Source organism: Euprymna scolopes, chromosome 41 (genome assembly GCF_053919585.1).
Source record: "Euprymna scolopes isolate OS-2025 chromosome 41, ASM5391958v1, whole genome shotgun sequence".
Lineage (NCBI taxonomy): Eukaryota > Metazoa > Mollusca > Cephalopoda > Sepiida > Sepiolidae > Euprymna > Euprymna scolopes.
This window is the reverse complement of record NC_136522.1, coordinates 5,794,704-5,806,733: the sequence shown is the minus strand read 5'-3', so window position 1 is coordinate 5,806,733 and position 12,030 is coordinate 5,794,704. Positions and strand designations below refer to the sequence as shown.

Genomic DNA, 12,030 nt, shown 5'->3' with positions numbered 1-12,030 from the left:
CGATACAAATACCGATTCAGATTTTTTTTTTAAACCGTTGAATATTTAGCTGTAGGTATAGACTTGTTTTAAATGTAAAATTTTACTTTCGGGTTACCGTAAAATCCAAGTAACATATACATATATTTGCGCAAACGTAAGAATGCACTTTTTTGTGGTGAAGGTGTAGGTGGATTATATATTTATTTATTTAACCACTAGTAAAACAAGTGGTTAAATATCAAAAAGTAATTATCAGTTTACCATCGATACCAGCAGAACAAACGGCAACCAAAGAATTAACAAACAAAAATTTAAAAGAATCAGTTTAGGCATCGGAAAATAAGCACTTTTTTTTAATTCCGATATCTCCAAAAGTTTCGATTTTTTATCATTCCTGATTTCCATAATCGTTCCAACCCTATTAACGACAAATATTGTTTAACCAGCCATTTTTGCTTTCCTATTAAGCCAGTGATGACCTTACGCCTGACATTAATCTACTGTAACATAGCACATGTTTACACACGCGGTAACAAGTAGGGACCCAACACGTTATAGACTCCGTCGCAAGAAACATAAGAAAGGAAAAGGAAAGAACTTCAACTTGCTGTTTTTAGGTTTTAACAGAAGACATTTAGCTCTCCTTCTCCGACCACGTCTCCAATGTGATCGTGATCATCGGTCTGCGCACACTTTCTTCTGTTTATAATCTTTTTCCTTGCCGTGACGTCATCTTGCACACAGCTCAGTCATCTGCATACGGCTGTCATGCGCGCGTCTGCGCTCTGTAACACTATTATTATATTAAAGCAGAAGAATACTCCCATATGACGAGTAAAATTAGTTCCTAGAACGATTTTGGGACCACTTGGGACTTTAAAAGGGAAGAGAGACAGAAAAAATGTTATCACAAACTACACTACGCCTACGACAACTGTCAAATCAACTAGACAATAAAAAATGGGCTTCCTTCAGTGTTGACAGACTATGGATACCCACTGTAAAGGTGCCAGCACGTGAAATTATTGTGGCAAGAGTTGCGCAATTTCCAACCACACCTCTCTTGAGTCGAGATTGTTGAATACCAGTGGCAAGTGGAGGTTCAGAACGACTGGAAACAATGCTGAGATAAGCGGAAATCACATAAAGCGCCTAGAATTCCCAAATAGTCACCCATCTGGTACTAGCCAGGCTCAACGTTGCTTAACTTTGGTGATCTGACGAGAACCGGTGTGTCAACGCGATTATGCCGTATAAAATAAACGTAAACCGAACACAACTAGAACTCAACATGGAAAATATCATCGATACTACGCGATACAGTACCAAACGCCTCCATCGAAGCGACACGATCCTGAGCAAGTCCGTCACAACGACACAATACGATCCCGAACAACTCCCTCGAAACAACACGGTACCAGAGTAAGCTCGGCAGTCACTCGATGAACGGTTATGGTGTTGGCTTTTTATAGCTGTTGGACGAACTTATTTTCGCAATAGGTAGGTAAGGCACGGACACACAATTCTTCAGCTCGTCACACTACTTTCATGTCTACGTCTGCAAAAAGAATGTCTCAACAGACATGCAAAATTTTATGAATTCCCAAATTAAATGAAAATCAGAAAAATATGACCCAACGGATCGCAGATACAGCTAGTAATTACATAAGTCAGAGATTCCATATTTTAAGTGGTGCCCAAACAATGATAAAAGTAATAAAAAACTTCTGTTGAAAAAGAAAAAAAAAGGCTGACCCGGATATTTTATTTATTTGTTTTATTTATTTGTTTTATTTATTTGTCTATTTGCGACGTAACGGCAACGTTGCAGCTCAGCATATAAAATCGCCAGTAGGTTCTTTGATATGACAGTGGCGCGTTCGAAATGAATGTTTCTGTTTAAAGATTAATAGTACCATGATTCTTGACTTTTTTGTTTTAAACTTAAATTCAAACTGTTATCACCGCACAAGCATTAAGGCCGGGCATATAAAATAAACGGCAAGTTTTTTTTTATATGATAGGAACGCGTTCTAAATGAACGTTTCTGTTTGGAGCACAATTGAAGCATGACACTTAATTTTTGCATTTTAAACTTTAATTCAAGCCATTATATATAAAAATAATTTTATAAAACTAGCAATAGGTTCTCTACAGTGCAATGTAGACTGCAATGTATTGTGGACTAAGTCACTGTGGGGAGGTATGTGAAGTTTCCTTCTAATGCACTGCGATGGGTCCCCAATTAGAGCAGGCAATCAACCGATTTGATTGAAAAATAAGTTATTTACCCGATTTCGATGACATTAAAAATATACAAGTGTGAAACCTTCGTTGATCATCATTTAGTCCTGGACAACGTCGAGTCTACCGTCTAGGTAGATATTAAAACTGTGTACTGGGCTAGGAGCAGAATTATAGAATTATCATATGGAATAACTGAGGCTTCCGCTCAATGATTTTTTCTTCATCTTATTGGAAACATTTTTCTTTGGATTTTCAGGTTGATGTGGATGCGTCCAGTCTCAATTCTGGCGATGCGTTTGTCTTGATTCATGGCGAAGAATCTTACTTATGGATCGGAAGAGTAAGTACGAAAGGCATTTGCCAATATTCTCCATTTATTCTCCGTTTTGTTAAACAGTTCATTAATTTTATGTGGATCAGGTTATTTTATTGTTGCCATTCTCCCCCCCCCATATGTTTCTAGTTATAATTCTTTCAGGAAATACTTCGAGTCCTTTCAGAAGAGACCATGTGAAAGTTGCTAACATCTTAAATAAAAGTTTTTTGTGGAACAAACTGAAACTGGGTTGGAACCTGATACATCTGATACATCCAACAATTAGCCACCGTCATCTCTCTCTCTCTCTCAAAAAAAAAAAAAGCAAAAATAAAAAAAAACTAAATATAGGCTACTTTAGTTATGTTGCAGACTAGCACACACGGGGTATTGCCGTATTATTTGAGTCAAAATATTATACTTATTATTATCATATAGATTGAATTATATTTGATTTAAGGAGAAGAATGCATTTCAAGGACAAATATGGCTAAATGACGTTTTAGGAATTTAACTTGACTAGATTATATAAACAATAACATGAAAGAAGTTTAGATAAATAAAAGCAAATATGTTATAATAGAAAATATTGTTAGAAACAAAATACGTGACGAAGGTAGATCATTCAATTTATGTCTTGGGTCACGTGGAATTCATGACGTAATGATATAGTTTGGAAATGTAGGTAATCAGAGTTAGGAGTTAGTCAGAGAGTCTTGAGCGAACGAGTTGGAACGAGTAGACAGGAAGTTCTCAGCTAGTTGGGAATCGTTCAGCTATGGAATATATATATATAAAGGCTTCCTTCAGTCTTAACAGACTATGGTTACCCACTGTAAGGGTGCATGCGCGTGAAATTGTTGTAGTAAGTGTTGTGCAATAACCAACCACACCTCGCCTGAATCGACATTGTTGAATACCAGTGGCAAGTGCACTTTCAGGACGACTGGAAACAATGCCGAGATAAGCGGAAAGCATATACAGCGCCTAGAATTCCCAAATGGTCACCCATCTGGTACTAGCCAGGCTCAACGTTGCTTAACTTCGATGATATGACGGGATTATATATATATATATATATATATATATATATATACTTTTCATATCCTTAAAAATTCGGTACAAACATTCTGGGCTATTTGATAAAATCAGACATTTGACTAATGACCACTAAAGTTAAACAATATTAATCTTGGTCAATACCAAATCTGCGACCATTTTGGAATACCGAATACCAGGGCTGTATGTAAAAAGGACATCGACCCAACCATCTCTAGTGGAATACCAGGCCTGAATATAGGAAGACATCGACACCTCCCTGCAAAAAAGTAGCTATCCCAACCATGGCTAGGGTGGTTGTCGGCACGGTACACGTGACCGATGTAAATACTTCTTTTTCAAAATTTTCATTTCAATTTTTTTTACATTCAATTCTTTCAATTTTCTCTAAAATTTGTTTTTCAGTTTCTTTATTTTCTTTTTCTTTTTTTTAGGGAGCAAGTAAGAATGAACGCAAAATGGCGAAAAACGTGATGACCTATCTGACAAATGAAAGGTACATCTTAATTCATTCGGAAACCCATGTATTATGACAATATCTTGTTTTCGGTACGTTTCAGAGACGGCTGTTACGTCCTGGGCACGGCAACCAGCTTCTTGGGGGAATAAATTATAGAACAGACGATAAAACGAGACACGAGAGAGTGAAAAGGGACGTGTTCGAGACACGAGAGATTGGAACGGAACATGTTCGAGATACGAGGGATTGGAACAGGACATGTTCGAGATACGAAAGAGTAGAGCATTATATGTTCGAGACATGAGAAATTGGAACAGGACACGTTCGAGATACGAGAGATTGGAACAGGACATGTTCGAGGCACAGGAGATTGGAACAGAGAATGTTCGAGATACGAGAGATTGGAACATCACATGTTCGAGATACGAGAGATTAGAACAGGGCATGTTCGAGACAACAGAGATTGGAAACAGGACATGTTCGAGATACGAGATATTAGAACAGGGCATGTTCGAGACACGAGAGATTGAAACAGGACATGTTCGAGACACGAGAGATTGGAACGGGGCATGTTCGAGGTACGAGAGATCGGAACATGTTCGAGACATGAAAGAGTAGAACAGAATATATTCAAGACACGAGAGAGAGTGAAAAAAGGTTGATATGACATCGACTACGTCTGATTGGCGAGTCTTCTGTCGGCGTCATTAGTGGCAGCTAAAAAAATATTTCTTTCTTTATTTATTTGCTTATTTAGAAAATATACATCCCTCTGGTTAAATTAACAGTCAGTGAACACACACACACACACACACACACACACACACACACACACATATATATATATATATATATATATATATATATATATATATATATATATATTGCAGCAAGTCATTTTTCAAGCACGTCTGATTGAACACGACGGAGTTCTTTTTTCCGATCTTTCTGGATATCTTTTCCATTTGCCGACAGGCATGTTATATGGATGGTTGATGGGCAGCAATCAGAGGCCCACAGTATTAATGCTGGAGTCCCTCGGGGGTCAATCCTGGGCCCAACTCTCTTCCTGATCTACATCAATGATCTCCCAAAACGCATACTTAAATCATTCGTTGACATCTATGCTGATGACACGACCATATATGGCAACACATCAAAGGTCGTAAATGACAAAGCTCTCTCTGATTCTCTCTCCTCTGATCTTGAGCGCGTGGTACAGTGGGGAAAGAGGTGGCTGGTTACTTTTAATGCATCTAAAACCAAGCTCCTATCTTTACATCATCAACGGTCTAATCCCAATCTAGCATCAATTTAAATGGATGGCTCTCGTCTTGGGGAGACTTCATGTTTTGATAAGCTCCTGAGTTTGACCTTTACTCCTGATCTGAAATGGAGCACGTATATCAAGTGTGTTGCCCGGGCCGCTGGGAAAGTGGTAGGATCCTTCTACCGCTCCAGAAGATATCTCACTACTGATGCAATTCTCTATCTGTATAAAAGCCAAGTACGTCCAAAGATGGAATACTGCTGCCATATCTGGGCTGAAGCTTCTAAAAACAGCCTATCCTGCTTTGACAAAGTACAAAATAGACTCCGTGTGCTTAGTGGAGGATGCCCTTTTCTCTTCCTTGCAACCTCTCTCCCACAGAAGAGACGTTGCGAGCCTGTCTTTGTTTTATCGTTATTTCCATGGCAAGTGCTCGTCCGAGCTCCAATCTCTAGCCCCCCTCGCCAATCGTTCACGATAAACACCCATCTAGCTAAAACCACTGTCAGTAATTTCTCCCACTCTTTATCTGTGCCTAAATCAAAACGTAGATTCCATGAACAGAGCTTCTTTCTGAGAAGTGCACGCCTGTGGAACTCTGTTCCGTTTGCCTGTTTCCCACCTGACTATTACTTGGATGTCTTCAAGTCCAACATAAACAAATTCCTGATTAATCGCTCCCTTAAGTAAGGCACTTTATCAAATCTCCAATACTAACTATTACTACGATATTATCCCATTGATTATTGTACACACAATAACCCTTATCCCCGAGTGGCTTCCGGGCCTTGATAAGTGATGATTCCCATGTAAAAACGTTGTTCTTCGGCCATATTCTTCTCAAGCGCTGTATTTCCGGGCATCCGATTATCATCAGGAACGGTCTTGGATATGACCTAAAACTATATCCGAAGGTGAGGCCCCAGCTTGCGGGCCTTGGGGAGTGTGGAGCCACCCTTTAATTGTCATTGCTCCCAGGTCCATTCTGACCCGGAGTGGTAGCACCTGTTAGGGTCCCAACTATGGGTTAAATAGAATCCGACTTAAAAAAAACAAAACAAATATACTCCATTAAAAATCGTTCCTCAAAATAACTAGATTCGGCATTAAAGAGAATAACCTGAAAAAGGGTGATATGCCGTAAAACAAAAACAACCAAAACAACCAACTATCATCAGGGACGATTGTTGTTATTTTTCTTTTCTTTTTTCTTTTCCTTTGAGGCTTGGTGTATTTATAATTTTTTTAATTGGCTATAAACACGTCGAATTTCTTTTCAAATTTCGACACTTGCGTAGTTTACGCGATTTTCACGTTTAACGTCTTTTTATATTTAATTTTATATTTTATTATACTGTTAGAAATCCAGCCAATAAATATTACCGTGATAATTGTGCAGTTTATAGACCATACTTTTCTTGGACAAAATATTTTTAATTTAAATCTAAATTAACATCTTTTTATTTAATTTGTTAGATGAAAGCATGCATATAATATTATTTAAAGGCGGTCCATAAACTGTAGAATTACCGTGACAATTGTGCAGTTTATAGACCGTGCTGTTCTTGGATAAAATATTTTAAATTTAAATCTAAATTAACGTCTTTTTATTTAATTTGTTAGGTGAAAGCATGCATATAATATTATTTAAGGGCGGTCGATAAACTGTAGAATTACCGTGACAATTGTGCAGTTTATAAACCGTGCTGTTCTTGGATAAAATATTTTAAATTTAAATCTAAATTAACATCTTTATTTATTTCGATTTTCCTATTTTATAGTTTATTAATTTAGTGTCTTGTTAATTATTAGATACTATGAGTATATTTGTCCCAGTGTTTAATGAGATCCGGTTCAAAAAGGGTTGTAGGTTTTTTTTATAAATATGACTTCTAGTAATTCTTGTGAAGTTGTTAAGATATCGACTTTTAGTATTTTTAGTTAAGATATTTCTAATGTCGGACGATTATCGTGAGATGTTAGGTGCTGTTTTATGGTACTATTGTCAGCTAAATTATAGGTTAGTCGTCGGGAGAGTGTTGTTGTGTGGCCTAGGTATGCGTGGTATGAGCTTTTAGAGGGCAAATAAATTTATACACTACATTAGTTTGGTTTAGTGTGGTGCTAGTATTGTAATTGTTTTTAATTATTAAATTAGAAATTTTAAATTTAGTATAATATATTATTAGTTTGATCTTTTTGTTTTGGTGGGTCTTGTGTATCTTTTAATTAGGTTTGTTATTATTTTTCATTTGTTTTGTAGTTATTGTGTAATTGGTTTTTATAGTATACTTTGATGGTGTCGTTTTTGTTGGGGTTAAGGTTTATGGTTTTATTGTGGAGTGATTTAAATAGAGTTTTATGTGTTTATCAATGATTTTATTAGGAAAGTTATTGTTTATTAGATGTTGTTTTATGTTTCTTAGTACCTTTGTAAAATATTTGTCGGGTTGATGCTATATTGTATGAGCGGCGAATCAAATTTTTTATAAAGGTAGTTTCATATTTTTCTGGGCGTTCGCTATAGTAACTTAGGAGCATTGTGTTACTGTTGGTAGTTTTTTTGTGTGTTGAAGTTGTGTATTTAGTGGGGTTGCTTGAATTTACTAATACATCAAGAAATGGTATTTTGTTATTTATGTTTGGTTCATGGGTGAATCTGAGGACTGACTGTGTTTCTAGGTTTAGTTTGAGTTTTATTAATGTCTTATACTGATTCAGCTGCAAAGAATATGTCGTCGACATATCGGGCATAGATAGTGGATCTATTTTTTGGATCTGAAAAGATTTTGTTTTCGAGGAGCATCATATAGTATTCTGCGAATGTTAGAAAAAAAACAATAATCGCTCCCGATAATAATCGGATGCACCGATAGAAATCGCTTGAGAAGAATATAGTCGAACAACAACTTTTGGGCGCCATTTTATATATATATATATATATATATATATATATATATATATATATATATATATATATATGTGTGTGTGTGTGTGTGTGTGTGTGTGTATGTGTGTGTGTCTGTTTATTATATAAACATTATTGGTTACATATGTGCGTACATATTTCAGTAGAATCCCAATTCAAAGAGACCACTTTATCAGACCAAAGTAGAGGCGTTATGCACATATGTACCAATAATGTTTGCATAATAAACAGTCTATATACTAGCTCTGTCCTCCATTGAGCACTCTTATAATCACGCGGGTTCCATTGGATTTGAATCTAGGAAACCGATCTATAGAATCATTACACACACACATATATATGCGTATTAGATTTAAAAAAAATGGATAATAGGTAAATTTATATATATGTATATATATATATATATATATATATATATATATATATATATATATATATTAATTTTATTTAATGTTTGTATAAATAAAATTAATATACCTGCTCTGTTCACTCATTGAGCACTATTTTGGTAGACACATGTTGTTTCATTGGATGTACTTCTAGGAAACTAAACTCTACTGGCTATATATATATATATATATATATATATATATATATATATATATATATATATATATATATATATATATATCTTAAAGGTAAGATTAAATTAGAGAAATGAGCATTCAATATGATCGCGCCCCTGTCTTATATTAAAAACTTATTTTTGATTTTATAAAAATATTGCTATATAATGGCTCTAATTAAAGTTTAAAATGCAAAAGTCAAGTATCATGCTTCAATTGTGTTCTAAGCAGAAACATTCATTTCGGACGCGCCTCTGTCTTATCAAAGAACCTACTGTTTATTGTATACGCCGGGGCGTTCTGCTTATTCGGTGAAAAAACTTCTCAAATGACGTTTTAATGTTAGGCTGTATAATGCGCTAACTTCGTTCAAAATGTGAGTGCTCCTTCTTGAATGCACGTACGTACGTATGTTTCCGGGTTATAGATTATTCGATCGGGAGATCCTATTTATTAAAAAGGAGAATAGAAGGTTATAACATACTACGAGCATTAAATTATTAATATATAGATATGCTAATTTACTGTTCGTAGTAGGCTATCATTTTCTATCCTTATTTTTAATAAATAGGATCTCCCGATCAATGTAAAAAACAAAATATTAAAAAAATGATGTCACTTTTGGGCCGTACATTTAATTAAAATATACCTTCTTGGTCGTTTTGGCTAGGAACGTAGATTCCATGAAAAAAGCTTCTTTCTTAGAACTGCACGCCTGTGGAATTGTCTTCCGTTTTCCTGCTTTCCGGCTGACTACAATATGATTGTGTTCAAGTCTAACGTAAATAAGTTCTTGATGAGCCGTTCCATATAAGTTATCAAATTTACCAAATTTTCATTACTAATGATTACTATATTGTCCAATTTCTACTGTACACTCTTTAACCCTTATCCTTGAGTGGCCTCTTGGCCTTGATAATGTGGTGATGCCTATGTAAAAATATATATATATATAAATGTATTATCTGTTCTGTCTAAAGATGGTTTAATAATATCGTAAGGTTTCGTTCGCGCCGCGAGGTCCATACAATGGAAATATGTCACAGACTCCTATAAAGATTTTGGAAATAAACCATAGTAACCAGATGTATTCTGACACTACATTAACCAGATTACTTTGATGAATAGTTTTGTAGTTTTAACAAAAAGGCTACAATAATATTACAGATTCTCCATTCACGTTGAACGTTCACAGAATGCCCAGCAACAATACATTACATATGAAAGATGCCGCTGTGGAATTTCCACAGGTCCCACGAGTAAATACTTATTATTTTTTTTTATTACGGGAGTTTATGTTATGTCATAAAATGTTTTCCTTTTCTTTTTTCAAGCGACCCGATTATTTTGAACGAAGGGAAAGAACCGGAAATGTTCTGGACAATTCTAGGCGGCAAGAAAGAATACTCTCAAGATTGCTCGAGTCAGGTAAGACTTGATCGTTTATATATGATACATCGTATGATCGTTTTTAAAAATACATCTAATGATAATTAATTTTAGATATATATTATGATCAGTTATTTATGATAATCTTATGATCGAATTTAAGATATATCTAATGATCATTTACTTAAGATATATATTATGACCTGTTACTTATGATACATCTTATCATTATATTTTAAGATATATCTAATGATCATTTATTTAAGATATATCTTACGATAATCTTATAATCGTTTTTAAGATATATCTAATGATCATTTATTTAAGATATATATTACGATCAGTTACTTATGATACATTTATCATTGTATTTTAAGATATATCTAATGATCATTTATTTAGGATATATCTTACGATAATCTTATAATCGTTTTTAAGATATATCCAATGATCATTTATTTAAGACTAGCCTAGATGCCCGGCGCTGCCCGGGTATTTAGAGGTGTGTGTTGAGAAAAAAAAAGTGGTAGTCTGCAGGCAGGCTCGAACCTGTACCACAAAGGAGGAAAAGATAGTGAAAAAAAAACGTGACGTCTTTGCCCTTGCGTCCATCGCCAAACCGGAAGTGACGAAGGTTTAAATTAAGGCTAGTCAATCGAAAAGAGAGGATGACTTTCGAAAATATCGGCGAAAAAAGCGACCCCTCCCTGTAGAAAACTGTCCAGCTGAGGGTGAAGGAATTTATGTTTTAGGCCAACTTTTCGATATTTGTCGTTCAAAGGGTCGAGCTTTTCTACGATACTAATCTCGTGAAAATCTGTCGCCTCTGTCGAAAGTTTTAGGCAAACATACAAACATAAATACATACATTTAAACAGACAGGTGAAATTTATACTATAGATATATACTGTAGATATTATGATCAGTTACTATGATACATCTTATGATCGTTTTTAAGATTTATAATAATAATCATTTATTTAAAATATATAGTATGATTGGTTACCTGTGATACGGCTATAATCGTAGTTTTAAGATATATCCAATGATCATTTATTTAAAATATATATCATGATTGGTTACCTGTGATACGTTTAATAGTCGTATTATTTTTAGAAATATCCATGATCATTTATTTAATATAATATCTTATGATCGGTTACTTGTAATACATCTGATGATCGTATTTTTCAGATATATCCAATGATCACTTTTTTAAGATACATTTTATGATCGCTTACTTAGGATACATCTTATACTCATTTTTAAGATATATCCAATAATCATTTAGTTAAGATATATCTTATGATCAGTTATGTATACTAAAACTCGCAATCGTAGAAATCATCTCATATATCTCATAGTGATTTACTTATGATAGATCTTATGATCGTTTATTAAAAAAAATTCTTTATTATTTATTAATCATATAGCTTCTGATCGTTTACTTCTTACAATAATATAATAATTCTAATGATCGTTTATATATGACATATTTTAAGATTGTTTACTTAATATATATCTCACGATCGTTTACTTGATATATCTTATGATCGTTTAAGTATGATATATCTTATGATTGTTTGGTTATGATAATTCAAATGATCATTTATATGTACTGCTTGATCATTTACCATGTAACATCATATAATAAATCTCATGATCATTTCTTTGTGATATGTCGTTTGTTCATTTCCTTATGAATTGTTTACTTAAAATATATCGTAAGATCGTTATTAATATATAACATATATCATTGTTTACTTAGGATATATAGTATAACCGTTTACTCATGATATATCTTATATATTT

At 34.3% G+C, this 12,030-nt stretch overlaps 1 protein-coding gene across 2 annotated transcripts in view; it reads left to right on the top strand.

Moving 5' to 3' along the window:
- Positions 1 to 12,030, top strand: part of LOC145266317 (advillin-like) — a 438,949-nt gene that overhangs the window by 268,958 nt on the left and 157,961 nt on the right. For both annotated transcript variants that reach the window (XM_080121877.1, XM_080121876.1), the window contains 3 exons: positions 2,486 to 2,569; positions 4,039 to 4,100; positions 10,164 to 10,257. In XM_080121877.1, the coding sequence (XP_079978003.1) occupies positions 2,486 to 2,569; positions 4,039 to 4,100; positions 10,164 to 10,257 (240 nt within the window). The remainder of the gene's footprint in view (positions 1 to 2,485; positions 2,570 to 4,038; positions 4,101 to 10,163; positions 10,258 to 12,030) is intronic.